The 15814-nt window shown below is 42.5% G+C and overlaps 1 protein-coding gene across 1 annotated transcript in view; it reads left to right on the forward strand.

The window, feature by feature from the left end:
* Nucleotides 1-2465: 2465 nt before the first annotated feature.
* The window catches only part of LOC119165864 (uncharacterized), a 66958-nt gene continuing 53609 nt past the window's right edge, over nucleotides 2466-15814 (forward strand). Inside the window, exons 1-3 of the mRNA XM_075872083.1 lie at nucleotides 2466-2559; nucleotides 5428-5548; nucleotides 13842-13931. Coding sequence (XP_075728198.1) covers nucleotides 5443-5548; nucleotides 13842-13931 — 196 coding nt within the window. The 5' untranslated portion in view covers nucleotides 2466-2559; nucleotides 5428-5442. The remainder of the gene's footprint in view (nucleotides 2560-5427; nucleotides 5549-13841; nucleotides 13932-15814) is intronic.

Here is a 15814-nt window from a genome sequence, read left to right on the forward strand (position 1 = left end):
GTGGGCAGTGGTGAGGGACACGCCACACGTCGGTTTTCCTCGGATCATTGCGCTCGTCCACGGTAGATGGCATGGCCGCGGTGGCGGTGGTGTCTGGCGCCGAAACTGTGATGGTGTGCATTCTTGGCGTGGGCGTAGAGGGGGAGCGTAGCGTCGTGCTATTGCAGCGTATTTCATCGCTTATGCCTATGACAGTGGCCGTTCAGGGGTGCAGTTTCAGTGCCAAATTTCTTCCCGAACGACATCGGCAATGAATTCCACTTGCAGCTGCGTTGAGGCCGGGAAAGTTTCCACACTTCCTCCCAGCCAATCGCTCGTATCGTTTCACGCAGATCATCGAGGCCCAGATCAAGAAAACCGGGGCTTTATTGCATGACAATTGTACTGGCGGGTTTGCCTTTAAAGCATTTTTTCAATTGCTGCTGCATCCGGCAGTTCCTGAACGGTCTTCGGTGGGTTTTGGATCAGCCCAGCGAAAAGTTCTTCCTTGACCTCTCGCACGAGTAAACAGACCTTCTTCTCCTCAGGCATGTCCAGGTCAGCGTGATGAAACAGCGGAGTGATCTCTACGACAAAGATAGTGACGCTTTCGTTCGGGAGTTGTACCGTCGTCTTCAGCAGCGTCCTAACCTTTTCTTTACGGGCGATGCTCCTGAACGTGTCGACAAATGTGCCACGGACGAGATCTCAGGTTTGAAGTTCAGACTCTGCATTCTGCAACCAGGTTCTTGCTGCGTCTCCCAATTAAAAGTAGACACGACACAGCTTGTTTGCCGCGTCCCAATGGTTGAGGGTAGTCACTCAGTCGTAGGTCCCTTGCCATGTCAACGGATTTTCACTAGGGTATTCATGAAAGCGCAATAGCTCTCTTGGCTGCTATATCATGACGCTGGTGGGTGAGGGTACAGTTGTTGCCATGGTTGACACACAAGTGATTATGGCGCTGGTCTTTCTTATATTATGTGGCAAAAACTGAACTCGGAATGTAGCCCTCGTTCTCGGCGGATAGTTTCGCGCCTCATGTTAGTTTCGGTGTCACTTTCACGGTTGGGGCTTGGCTCATGATTTTACATGTGCGTTCGGTACGAGTACCGGGGTGCACTTCCACCAGATGTCACGGAGTCTTAACGCTGAACAAAAAAAAAAGATGTAGCTTTTTTAAAATTAAACTGTGTATTTGGGCAAACCTTGTGGCTGGTAAATGAATGGTAAGACTACAGCGATGCACACTGGCAATGACAGTGGCGAGAAGAGTGTCAGCCATCGATCAACTAAAAACAGCTGAAGTGCACCGGCGTTTATAAATGCACCATCGATTATTGTAGCGCCATCACTACCAACGGCGTCGCTTGCTAAATAATCTATAGTGTTTGCATTTTGAGCGTTATTTGAACAAAACGATATACGACAGCCCTAAAGCTTCTCGAACTTTGCAGGTGCATTTTGCGCTGAAAGCTATAGTGTAACGGGGCCATAACAAAACTTGAGCAATGATTATGGCAACATGAACATACTTGCCAGAGAAAATGTCCCAGTGAACACGAATGAGCTTTGCAGTGAGTGCCTTCTGTTGGCCAACCAGCAACGCAACCCCATGCTGAAATAGATATAGTCTTCGCGGAAATACTGATTTCATCTGCCTGGTGTAGCCGATGTCTGTACACCATCCGTAAGTGTTAATACCAAGGTTTCACGCATTTTTTACTTACAGCGAGACTGACAACGGGCCCCGTTACTTAAGCTCTACATTGCAGCATCAAGTACCAGCCTACAATTTAGGACTCTTTCATGAACAGCGACAGCTAATTGCAGTGCTTTTGTGTATTCTCAATTACACAGCCGAAGCCAGAAAGCCTCCCATTTGATCAGAAGGCAGCAAAAGTAGCACTCTAAAAATCTGTTGTCAGTTTGATTGGGAGGTCTTGAAACATGCTTATCCCACAGAGCACGATACGCAGATTGTAGCTCCAGCTACACTAGTGATGGGCTTCATGTCCAAGAGCAAACGAGCACAAAAACAAGGAAGGAGACAACAAACCAGCTTTTTTTACTCGTTGTTCATCAATGCCGGATTATTTTAGTGTCCATGAACAAGTCTTTTGTGAAGCAAATTTAATTCAAGCCAAAATGTGATGTATATTGCCCCAATTACAAGTTATAAAAATTGCTTTTGACGCAAGAATAGTCCTGAAAGTGCTCTCTGAAGATATGCGCGGTAAATGTCAAATGTATCTTGGTGTATGAAACATCACATATTGAATTGTGAAATAATTGTGCAAGGCTAGGAAGAAACGAGAAGCCTCATTAGATGGCAAATGCAATACCAACTGGGATTTCACTTTGCCAAGCAAAAGAAAATAGTCTTTGTGGCATAGAAGAGCCCTCTAAATATAAAACTGGGCCTCATACATTATATACAAAATCGCTATTATCAAGCCCACTCATGCTTATATAATTACCCTGTGTCTGCATATACTCCACTTCATTCATCATGATTGCTCCAGTTTTTATACTCAATTAAATTTATCCACTGCATTCTTGGAAGTACTGTGCCCACGAGTAAGTTGAGACAAAATTTTCTCTCGCGAAGTCGCCCATTCCGCTCTGTTACAGCGCTACATGTAGAATATTATTGGTGTTGCTTCGTGTACACTGTTGTTCTTTATAAAAAGGAACACGCGAACGCGTGGCCTGCGCTCTTCGGCGGCTGCATACAGCACCATGAATCGACAAGTGAAGAAAGCACGTTCGTTTTTGGCGTTATCCGTGTCCATGCAAGATAGCGAGTTATGGCTTGTAGACAAACGCTTCTAGATTACATGTCCTCACCGCTCGCCTGGCGAGTGATATAGGGCAATTACTGCAGCTTGCACGGTGGTCGCCCACAACCATTGATATGTTGGCATTAAACTACGCACTGCAGGCATAAGCAGAGATGGAGTGCAATCTAGCAGCGCTTGTCTACAGGCCATAGCTGGTTATTATTATTTTTTGGCAACAGACTACGCTGAAAGGGAGCGTGTTTTGTCGTGCTGTCAGTTGACGGAGCTGTAGGCAGCCTCTGCAGAGCGCAGGCTACACGTTCGCCCGTTTTCTTTCATAAAAGACGACAGTGTAAATGTAATTTATTGCGATGGGCTCGAAAACATCATGTTGAACTACAACAGAGCACGTGACTGTTATGAGCTGATGTGATCCAACTGGCATGCTAATTGAAGCGAACGTAATCTTCGAAAACTGAGTGTGCTGTAAGCAGGTTGAGCTGATGTATACCTACTTTCGAAACCTTCTTAGCATATGACTTCTAAAAAGATTGGATATGTGCAAATAAAATTCAGATATTCTGGCATGCTACTATTCAAATAGCTATAAAATGGCGATTTGCTCTAGAACAAGATCTTTGGAAATGAATTCATAGGTTAATTCGAGGACTGGAAATAAAACTTAAGTTGGATAGTGTGGTAAGCAGCTTAGTGAGAGTGTATTTTATTACCTAGATATGTTGGTCCAAATAGTTCAACCACACATATAATATCGTGTACACAATGGGTAATAGAATTCTTCATAGCATGTCCTATACACATGGGCCATATCTTTTCAAGAAGATATATTTTGAAATTAACTGGATGTACTGACCAACATATGAACAACGAATTTTTTTGGGTAAGTGCAACAACGTTCAAAGATGTGCACTTGGGTACTGCGGGGATCAGCCTTATTACCAAAAGGCGGAAACAATTTTTTTTATACTGAACCCCTGTAGCCAATAGAACTTTCGCATTATTTACATTTCTGCACTTGAGAGGTAAAGGTTACGTTGCCCGGTGTAAGCACATGCGTAAACAAGCTTTTCTTTTCAGAAGAGGTTCATCAAATGGCATTTCTGTTTCTCAGAAATCTATCTTTTTAAAAAAAACATACCAATGCGATGCTAACACGCAACTTGTTTACATTCGTTGCTACGCTTCAATTGAGCGCTGGTATGGTTAGTGGGGTACTAAGCAAAAAGAAAAAGGAATATTCACAGACCCCCTAACGCATTCGCTTACGCCAACGGAAGACCAAATTCATATTTCTGTTTATACTGCAGCCTGAACATCAACCATCTGACCTCACCAACGCAGTTTTACTCTCTATTCAGGATGAAAGGATTCTCTTGGTGTGTCACAAGTTACGTGTTCGGCTCGCCTTTGGCCAAAGAACGATGCTTTATGATAGTGTCATTAGGTGATACTACGTCATGACGCCTCACACGGACGTCATCATTACGTCATAACGGCGTCTTTATTTTATCAACTATCTCGTACGTGCTTATTTGATCATCTCTTAAACCACAGAATGGTGTGAGGACGTGATGAGGATTTCTTGGTTCCCTGATGTTAGCGCCGACGTTCCGAAAAACTGACGCCCGCGTGGTCAATTTTAGGCGCATGAATGTCCCTGAATGTATAGTCCTAAAAACACCTGCATTTTGCGTCCTAAACACACGATATCAATTCAAAAAGCCGTATAGTTGAGGATTAAACAATCCTACCAGATGCTCAACATCTTGAGCATCTGACGTTGTCTAACGGGCACTCAAATTGAATGAGTTAAGCGTATAGCATTTCGCCTTCATTAAAGTGACACGTAAGCAGCAGCAAGCTCTCGAATCTCTGTTTATCGTTCATAAGGCTTACGGTAGTTTTGTAACTGTTTGTTTTTTATGAAGTTGCAATTGTTTATGTCTCCTGTCTTCACCATATCTGATGTTTATTTCCATATTTAGACGTATACAGTCCCATTTGCTGCAACCAATGTGTGTGATGAAACAATCAACCCTACTTTAATAAATATCATAAAATACGTGCCTTATCACACAGAGAAAAAATATCAACCTATGGCTTCTGTTGTCATCACTCCCTTAGGCTACAAACCAAGATGTTACAGGTGTCACAAAATGACTAGAGAATAAAAGTAATAAAGACAGTTTGGCAACGAGAAAACATCCTCAAAAAGTGCCAAAGATGTACTGCTTGTTAGTGATACAAATTATGCGCAAGAAACTTCACTGCTCCTGAATATGAAATGTTTTTCAGTGTTCCTGAACTTTCTCAAGTGCTTGCATTTTGGTGCAAATGAATACTTGCTTTGTTAGTATGGTTAAGTCCTACTTTAGATTTTTATATACTTAACGAGTCTTGTGACATGTACGTGAGATTTTCACTGCTTTATCTGAGAATACTCCGTTTTACGCTATGAATTTTTTTGGCTCAGAATCAGTCCTAAAAGAGAAACTGCCATTAGCTGGTGCGCTAAAAGAGCCTACTTTAGAATATCCATGCTTTGGTGGTGGGTTTCAGGATTCCGGTATATCAACCCTTGGAATACGTGCAGCGAATTTTTCTATTATTGCGTGCACAACAAATATGCCTGAATATTTTTCAGATAACGACGATAACGATGGTGGTTCCTCGTGCAAATATTCTATTTTTACTTGGTTTATTTTCTCTGCTCTCTACGATGTACCAAGGGCTGATGACCGCACTTGCGGTAAATGACCGAAAGCGTACGTACACTGATTAATTTTCATGCTTAGACACCACAATGAAGTTCGCCGTAGAAAACAAGGACAGCGTATTACGAAACAAAAGAACATTAGGCACCTGCATACTACATTACACAGCCTGCGCAAGCGATAATGTACTACGTAGTCAATACGTTGATCTTTTGATGATTTGTAAAAGGAAAATTTTTGTCACCGGACTTTGATGCATCGTGCTTTGCACCCACAACGTCCGCACCAACTTTCTCTCTGCTCTTCTACGTAGTGTAACCTTTCGGGATGGCGAAGAGATATCAACAAGCGTATATTTTTTGAAATTCCGATCCATCTGGTTTATTAGTTTTTTACGTATATTCGTTGACGCTTACTTGATCTGGCACTCTATGCAATGGTGCTGTAGCACACTCCACCATTTCCTTCCTGAAGACCCAGCACCCAATCTGCTCCTAAAACCCCTCGAGAAGAACGCGCTACGCTCACTCACCTATTTCCGTTCTCTAATTTTGTTCGCTTTTTGTGATACGCTTCTTCTCGGCCTACGCCTGGCTTATCCACCATAACCCAAAGGTCATATACGAGGAGTACTCTAACTTTGATCCAGGATTGCCCCCGGAAAAAAGATCATATTTACACTTGCTTTTACTTACTAAATTTAAACGAGTAGCTAGTGGAAGGAATGTCACAAATATGAGCAGTCTCTTGGCGTGATTCGTCACTGCCGACGAAGACATGATCTTCATCGCCACTGGTAATGCACTGTGACCCCCCGAGCTAGTTCTCAGTGTGTTTTATCTACTTCCCAATGCAATGCTCATAAAGAGTTCCTCGGTGTCTCGTAAAGTCCACTAGCACAACTTTTCAGCCCTTGACATGCCTGAAAGCAGTTCGTTCTGATTAGTTTTATTTGGCTTGTATAAAAATTGGCTCAGCCTCACAAAATGTTTCTCCCTACACGTCTGGCACAATCTGCCGCCAGGCGTCACCCCTATTGCAGTTCTCTGTGCAAACACCACAATGACCGCGCAAGATTATTCACTCGCTGGCATTTACAGTGCCAGAATATCCGTTGTTCAACGCAAAATGACAGGAAAAATTACCTAGGGTTGAAGCTTTGAATGCTGGTATCTTGTATTGAAGTTGCTCGTATTCATAATATTAGCTGTGTATTTTTTTCTGTTGTGCCAGTTCAGTCCAGTTGGGCGAGGCCCCGAGTTGTTAGTAACGAGTCATCAATGACGCCCAGCCACGGATATCTGGCATTTCTCCCACAGCTGAGTGTATTATGCCACCCTATTTTTGAGACTCATGGCGGTCAGTTTCCGCTCATGATCCTTTGCGGAGCATTGTTCGACTACCATGCAACCACTTCAAGAAGCCACAAGGATGCTCTCTGACCACATACCGTACAGATGCCATCGTTTCTTCTGGTAAACGTTATGCGTCCACCTGTTCAGAAAGAACACCTTGGCGCCTTCGATAGATACACATTTGAGAAAACAATAATGCCGAGTTAGTAAAGACCTTGTTTGGTCATCTCACCTGTCCCACTGCAAAAAAAAAACTATGTTGAATTTACTACCAGATGCGCTATGCCTAAAGATTTCAGGTACAATTTCTTTTAATTCGCGGTACTGACATCGGATAAAATTTCTTACTAACAACGAATCCGTTTTCGCTCTGTATAATTTTTGTAGTGTGCTAATAAGAACGCCATACTGAGCTGACAGTTTTGTTTTGTTTTGTTTCCCTGGGAGGTTGGCTCATACCCACTCAGGGGGATTGGCCAAGAAAGTGTAGTGCAGTTTTTCTGTGATCATTTTAACTATGTGTAATGAATTGGTATTATAATAAGACTAATGTAAAATTAAAAACAACATAAATAGAGCAAACGAAAAAAAATCAAGTTGAGCAATTTTGAGATTTGAGGTGTTATGTTTACCACTTTTGCTGCGTTTACTTCACTCTGCCCTTGGGAGTAAAAATAATTTTTTTTGATTGAAGATCACAAAGGTATACGCTTGGTTGCCTGAATATAATCGCAAACGGCATTGAAAGCATCCCTGTGGCAATGTCCCAAAGCTGAGGCACCAAAGCTTAGCGCCGTTTCCGCCGTCAATGTAAGGCCTATTTTCCGAAATGGCATAACTAGTAACCTTTTTCTAAGTATCTCGTAGCGGCGACAATACAAAAAATAATGATCTAGTGATTCCATTTCTCCGCAGAATGCGCAGAGGGGTGATGTTGTCTGACCAGCTCTGTGTAGATACAGGTTTAGGGGGGGGACACGACATCGAAATTTAGTGATTAAGACTTCGATCTTTCTGGACTGACTCCAGTGGGGTTGCCATGGAAACATGAGGTGGTTATAGTCTGTCCATGTAATTACTTTTTCTATCGTATCAGTGGAGATTGCTGATTTTCGATATCTTATAGCCGTGATATATTCTACATCTGGCAGTATGGACAAAACTGGCCCATCAAGTGCGGCTCGTGCTAAGGAATCGGCCAATTCATTTAATCTTAATCCACAGTGACCCGGAACCCATAGTAATCTCAGGAGTCTCAACTGCGGCGGTACTAATGTTTTGAATGTGCTTAGAATTCGAGAGTTCTCTGAAGCTGTCAGAGCTGCACAAACTGAAAGAGAATCCGTCATTATTACTGCTTTGTTTTGATTTGATGGAAGTTTTCGAAGAGCTAAAATAATCGCCAAGAGCTCCGTTCAAATCAGAGGCAATGCCTACACCTGCCTTTTGATTATTTACGGAAGCATCTGTGGCTATTATATTTTTAGTTTTTGCATGCTCCAAGTAATCTAATAATATGTTATTCAAAAATTTGAGGGACTGTAATTTGGCGTTTTGCGGGAATATATCATCATACTCAATAATAACATGACAATTCGAGTCATTAGTCTCAATTACATTTCTAATGTTCACATTTATACTTTGTAGATTTTTTTGTACAAACATTATCTGAGGTGTGTGAAACCGTGGCCAATGAGCAAGAAAGAAGGCGTCTGGGTTTGCGATAAAAGCATATTGGCACTCTCAACGTTCTCTTCTTTACCATCATCGTTTTCTTCGTCTACTGCCTCGCTCCCAAGACAAAAGCCGAATACTCTTCGCCGAGTGTACTAAATTAGATGGGCGAAAAAGCGAAGTACCACGCTTCTCCATGCAATGATTCACAACGAGAGGGGAAAGCTAAGCTCTAAAGTCTACAATGCCTATGAAGTCTTTGGTTAGGTAAAAGGCTTTCCACTTGCATATGCTTTCTACTTTGTCAAAAGTGTTATCAATATAAACTATTGTTAAAAGTTTTATTTTCTCTCACATACATATATCTTCTCGTGACAAACAGGGAAGTGGACGGAGAAACCTCGACTTTGAGGATCTTCATCTAAAAAAAAAAAGAGAGAGCAAGAAATAAAAATGAATATACAAAACGCCACAAATTCTACCAGGAAACGCTTTTTCTCTGGGATGAGATTCGAAGCCACGTACGCGCTGCAGGAGTGTGAGTGGCTAGCAAAACTGAAATCGTGACGAGATGAGGAAGAGTAGAAGAGACGAGAGGACAAAATGGACGGTGAATAGAGACAGTAAAACCTACAATAGAAAGAAAAAGATAGAGAGGAGGAGACAAAAGAAAACGCAGGAGAAAAAGGAGATAAAGAAAGAATCAACAAAATAGAAAGGAAGAGTTAGAAAATTGACGCGTTAAGTGCAGGCAGACGGTCTGAAATGTCAGACAGAGAAACAAACATGAATAGAACGAGAAAAAGAAAGGTAGAAACAGCTGGCAAAAATTGGTCACCTGTCTACTTGCTTCGCTGGAAAAATAAAAAAAGATCATAGTCTTCTGTCTGAAAGCGCTGCTTGAGATATAGACGCCGCCTGGCAGTAAAGTTGGGATTCAGCAGCATGTACAAAACTCGAAATCATGGCAGGTGGCCGCAACATGTCGTCCGCAGAGTGACTTTTTGTGCGTAGCGTCGCATTTTCAGGGAAGCGTGAGAAACACCTGGTTTTTCTAGCATGGCGTTGTATCTTCAGTGCAGGGCAAGAAACAATGACATCTTTAGAATGGCTTATGTAACAATTTTTTAGTAAGGGAGGAGAGAGCTTGATACTCGTGTATTGTTGTTGCGTCTGAGGTATGTGTAATATTTGCTTTTACTTGGCAATTTTCTCACGTGTGCCAGCTGTCATTCGTTCAAGATGACTGAGCATTGAGGAAGTGCCTAAATATTCTCCGGGTTACCTAATTGTGTGACAGACAGACAGACCAATATTTCTGCTTTCAAGCACACAAATATCGCCTTTATTGAGGGGTGAACCAGCAGCTCCCCTGCTGTCCGTGTTTTCGCGCCACTGTTTAGGGCAAGCGTACTTTTACGATCAAACAAGTTGTCAATCAAACAAAGCTGATTCAATCGTCCAATACCTCCGCTGCTGTGTCCAAAACAACTATTGCGCGGAATTACAATAAAGTAAGTGAAGAAAGAACATTCAGGACGGGCTTGCATTTGAACCCGAGTTCCCTGCATGGCAGCTCAGTACTCTACCACAGAGCAACGCAGTGTTTTTTTTATTCTTTGCAAGGTATGGCATGTAAACAAAACAAAAGCCGCATATTTAAAAAGAAGCACCTACCAATGCAATAAAACCGCCAGTCACACTTTGGCAAGTTTTGTTGAAAGAGCTTTAACGCTAAAAGTTGGTTCCGTACAGGAAGCCATTCCGGATTTTCTTCACGTCGGTTAAATGCATTTTCAATGTAAGCTATACTTTCAATGTAGTGTTCTCTGACTGAGCATGTATTAGCGTCAATATGACAAAATGAGATGAATGACTTCTAAATAGCGTGCATACTTAGCAGCGTAAACATGCCGTACGGAATGGCAATCTCACTGTGAACCGGTAGAAAATGAATTCTATTGGGTGCCAATGGTAAGTCTTTCTCTAGAGTTTATTGTAGGAGGTCGCGATGAAATGAAGCATCCAAACAGTTCAAACACTTGTGGCCGATACTTGTTTGTTTGCGACATAAGAAAGAACAAGAGACCATGAAAATAATAAAACCCCTTTCCTGCAGCCAAGGTTTTTTTGGAAGTGTCCCAGCTTGTAGATAAAAGAACAACTTTTTTGCTGGAGAGCACACAACCATTCCTTTGACCCTTTTAAAAATGACTTTCTCCTGACCCCTTTCATGGATCGCACAGAACATTGGCATACCGTCCATAAGATCTCTGTGTAGTTGTCTTTTTCCCCTTCATATTAAGGTACTGCAAAAACATTTTTTAGTCTGTTAAAAGCCCAAATAACTTCTCCCAGATAAATATGAATGCCGCTACGCTACGCTCAGCACAGCAAGTGGATACAACAGTTTCTGGCAAATAGCGGCATGATCTAACTTGTAGCACAGCACGTAAGGAAGAATTACTGGGCAATGCTGTGGCTTCTAGTGTACATTCCAAACTAGTTTTAGGCAGATTTCATGTGAGCAAAGTCACCTAGATAATGCGCGTACTAAAGTGATTCAGAACAGCAAAGAAAAATGTGGTGTTTGCGTATATTGCGAATTGCGTAATCATCGGTGCGTCGAACGCTTGTTTTTATTGCTGCATACACTTGCTCTTAAGGCAGCTCATTTTCTTTGTGATTGAAATGAAATATGCCAAACCATTACCATAGCGTTAGGCATATTTCTTCATTGTTCCCACCCACAGCATTGAAAGCTCTTACACAGTTATTTGCAAGTATTTAGTGGGTTCGACGCTTCTCTAAACAATGACGAAAGATGTATTGGAGCATGCCTCCCTACAAAACAATTTTTATTTAGAGCGTAATGAGTACCCTTTAGGTGGGTGTCCAGAATTACCCGAAGATTTTGTAAACAGGGCTCCAGAAAACCTGCTTTGAAGCTTTCGTTTTGACAGTGTTGTGCGTTTCTCGGAGTATTGGCGGGTTTTACAGCTAAAGCCATAATAAGATCAGAACTCATGTCTCGCACAGCGCCGTAGTTGTCCGCTGCAGCGGCTGCCGCCGACGCCGGTGTCCATTACCACATCGCGCGAAGTTGGAAAACAACCTAATAATAATAACACATTGAGTCTAGAACCCAGGTCCGCTAGGTGCCAGCCCAGCATTCTAGTACTGATCTATGCCGGTGCTTGGAACTTGTTTGCAAACTTGCCTTAGGCAGGCTTGATGTCGTTTTAAAACAGGAAAAGAACAAGCAGTCTTCGCAGAATGCGAATAGCTAGCGAGTGGGTCATCCAATGTTCGAACTCATTACAAAAGTCCTTTTTTGTTCAGGTAATATCTGTGGCGCATACCCACTTCACGCATAACTCCTCATCGTTGTAAACCACTGCATGAAAAATTGGCACAAAATATTTTGTACTAGTTTAGCGGATACCGCGCTTCTCAAAATGATGACAAAAATTAGCATTGGGAATGCCGGCCAACTACACTGAAAGATTTATTTTAATGCAGTAGTGGGCATCAAGCACGTCTGTTTGCGGCAGTTACTCAATGAGTGCTTAGAAAAGTCTCTAAAAGGCCGCTCTTATAGCTTTCGCTGTGACTGTGCTTCGCCTACCGCACAGGCCTGGCGTTTCAGGAGCGAAGCTCTTTAAGGCGTGGGTCTGTAAATCCTTTGATGTATGTAGCTGTAGTGATAGTATGTGGCCACCTCTAGTTTAGCACTCGCAGTGTTCACTATAGATGGCAGTACCTGTAGTTGATAAAAAGATGCGAGACGTTGTAAAACTAGGTCGTTGTACTAGAAGTTGATGATGAAAGATTCGAAATATTATAAAACTGAACGGAGGTACTTAGAATCGCTGAGGAAATTGCGAGATGTTATATTAGGAATGATGTTACATACGGCGCGTGCCATTGGTCGAAGGCAATCGTTCGATTTAGTGCGGGGATGGACGCTAGGGGGAGCGTTGTAATAAAATTCGTTCACTGTTGGCGCGCGCCCAGAGTCACCGGATGGACAAGGCTGCAGAGCGGCGTGTGCCCAAAGCGGAGGCAGCGCGTGCTCTCAGACAGAATCCGGATGCGCGAGCCCGCGAGGCAGAAGCGCGCTGTGAAACGGCGCGATGTCGCCGCCACGATCCTACCACACGAGAGCGGGAGGCCCAAGCGGCATGGCATACACACACAGCGTTTCTGGCGCCTCCAAAGGTGAACGACTGGTGAATTCGCCCACTCATCATCATTTACCCGTGGATATGCTGTGGTTTTTTACGATGAAACTTGTGGTGCATAGTCAGTATACTGCGACCGTTACTCACGAATGAGGCCTTAGGTTTTACCTGAAAGCTGTTGAAGATATTCTAGGCTTTTCTTACAGCAAAAAATAACATCCTTGTATTTTGGCATCCTCCATTCCAGGAGACAACAATAACTGTACTACAACGTCCAAGCAATGAACGAGCTAGTGAATTCATTGGAATGACACTTGAATAACAAATCTGTTCGTTTTTCTCTGCCCCCATAAACATCAATACAACCTTATCGAAAACTTCTCTATGATTCATTATCGCAGTGCACGATTAGGATGTAATATGTTCCGTCATGTTGGGCGATGGTTAAGTGCCCAACATGACGGAACATATTGGACGTTGTTTTGGCGCTTGACTGAAGCCGAAGATAATACGGCATATGTCACTCCTGTTCACATTGTGTGGAAAGAAAACAATTGTTTCTGCAAGACGTCAACTAACTTAACCGTTCTTCTTGAGCTAGAGAACACTCCCGCCATGGGCCTCTGTGGATGTGGCTAGCAAGCCTCCACCAGTTCTAGCTCAGAGTTGCTAAATAACACTCAGAGGTTAGGGATTTTGGTGGGCTTACTAAGTGACATGCCAGCAATACCTCTTGCACAATATACACTGCAATATCTATGTGATGGCCGGCATTAGTAAAGACTGTGCAAACCAGCAAATATATACCAGTTATTACAAAACACGACGACTGAAGGAGTCGATCATCTCTTAACAAAGTGTGTGTGTTGCGTTGAATAGCTATACTACAAATTGATAAAATGAACCATTGTTAGTTTTTTAACTGAATATGTAATGATGTAGTTTTTTTTCTTAACTAGCAGTGCGTCGAAATTTTTTTCATAATATATCTTTTGATTGTTTTCAAAACGCTAGCAATGTATAAATCCTTCTGAATGAAGAAATACTAGAAAGCGTTTGTTTTAGTATACCCACGTTCAACTTTTTGTTGAGAAAACATTATTCATTCTGTTTCCTTTTCTGTTGACGCAGCAAATGATCCACTTCTGAAACACCCACCTCAGATGGTTTACAGAACTAGGCTAGCTTCACCTCCACGCCTTCATCCAATCGCCGAAGAGGGTGCGTATTTTTCTTTGTTTCACAAAAGTCGTGAACTCAGTAAACACATTTGCTTTTGCTGCCAATTCAACAACTAGACGAGCACACAAAATAGCTTGTGACAAGGGCACAAGAACTTTGTTTTTCATTCATACATGCGTTTCATACTCAAGGAATTTTATACAGCGTTAAAGATAAATCTTTCATGAGCTACGAGAACGTATAGTAGGCTCAATCAAGCGATAGTGTTTAGATTGCGTGGAATATTGCAAAACTTTATACTTTGCAAAAATTTTAGTTATAACAAGATATTACCTACAGAGGCGTGACAGCTATAATCGCTTGGGTTACTGCTATCAACACCAGACCTTGACTGCCTTAACGTCCTGTTCAATACTTTCCGCATGAAAAATTGTGCAAGTGCTCTCCAATGAACATGCGCTACATCGTTGGGCACACTACAAGTCGCTGTAGTAATACTAGACAAGCACTGACACGTGGGCTCTCATTATCAATACATGCACTGGCATTCGAGATCGGCGAATTTTTAACTGCAAAGCATATCTTAGCGAAATTCGGTGGCTTTGAGCGTATGTAGTATGTATGTATGTATGTATGTATGTATGTATGTATGTATGTATGTATGTATGTATGTGTGTGTGTGTATGTATGTATGTATGGATGGATGTATGTATGTATGTATGTATGTATCTATCTATCTATCTATCTATCTATCTATCTATCTATCTATCTATCTATCTATCTATCTATTAAACCACTTACGACATCAACTCTCCTGGGCGTTTTATTATTGGTATCGATGCCCCGCTGCGGTGGTCTAGTAGCTAAGGTACTCGGCTGCTGACCCGCAGGTCGTGGGTTCGTATTGCGGCTGCGGTGGCTGTATTTCTGATGGAGGCAGAAATATTGTAGGCTCGTGTGCTCAGAGTTGGGTGCCCGTTAAAGATCCTCAGGTGGTCGAAATTTCCGGAGCCCTTCACTACGGCGTCTCTGATAACCAAATGGTGGTTTTGGGACGTTAAACTCCACATATCCATATTGGTATCATTACCGAATTAGGTATGCTATAGCATAACTGTATAGCGAGCATAAGTGACTATAATTGATTGATTTGTGGGGTTTAACGTCCCGAAACCACCATATGATTATGAGAGACGCCGTAGCGGAGGGCTCTGGAAATTTCGACCCCTTGGGGTTCTTTAACGTGCACTCAAATCTGAGCACACGGGCCTAAAACATTTCCGCCTCAATCGGAAATGCAGCCGCCGCAGCCGGGATTCGAACCGGCGCCCCGCGGGTCGGCGACCGAGTACCTTAGCCACTATACCACCACGGCGGGGCATAAATACAACTCATAGCATGAAAATAATGACATGTATGTCATGAATGTTATGATTTACATTCCGTGACATTGTTGCTATTGCGGCGGTTTTGTTGACATGACATGTGGCAAAACTGGCGTGGTATGACATCATTTCATAACGAATGTAAGGAGCCGACCCTAACATGAAAATATTGACATGCATGTAATGATTTTCTTGCTATGACTGGTCATGACGACATGCCACGCTCTTAGTGAACTCGCAGCCGTTTTGCTAGCTTCGCATCTACCAAAGTTGGTCTTACAGAACGTGACTGATTGACGAAGGTATGCGACTGTTGCAAACTTGATAATTGTCAGTGCAGGTGCGTATCATAAAACTGCATGACTACATGCCATGCTCGTGATGCGCTCCTGGCTGTTTCGCTAGCGTCAATATACCTAGTTTGATATCACAGGACGTGAATGAATGAAGAATGTATGAGATTGGTGCAAACATGATAACCATGACATGCGTGTATTGTAACAACATGACTACCTGTTACGCTCATGATGCGTTCGT

Source organism: Rhipicephalus microplus, chromosome 8 (assembly GCF_043290135.1).
Source record: "Rhipicephalus microplus isolate Deutch F79 chromosome 8, USDA_Rmic, whole genome shotgun sequence".
Classification (NCBI taxonomy): domain Eukaryota; kingdom Metazoa; phylum Arthropoda; class Arachnida; order Ixodida; family Ixodidae; genus Rhipicephalus; species Rhipicephalus microplus.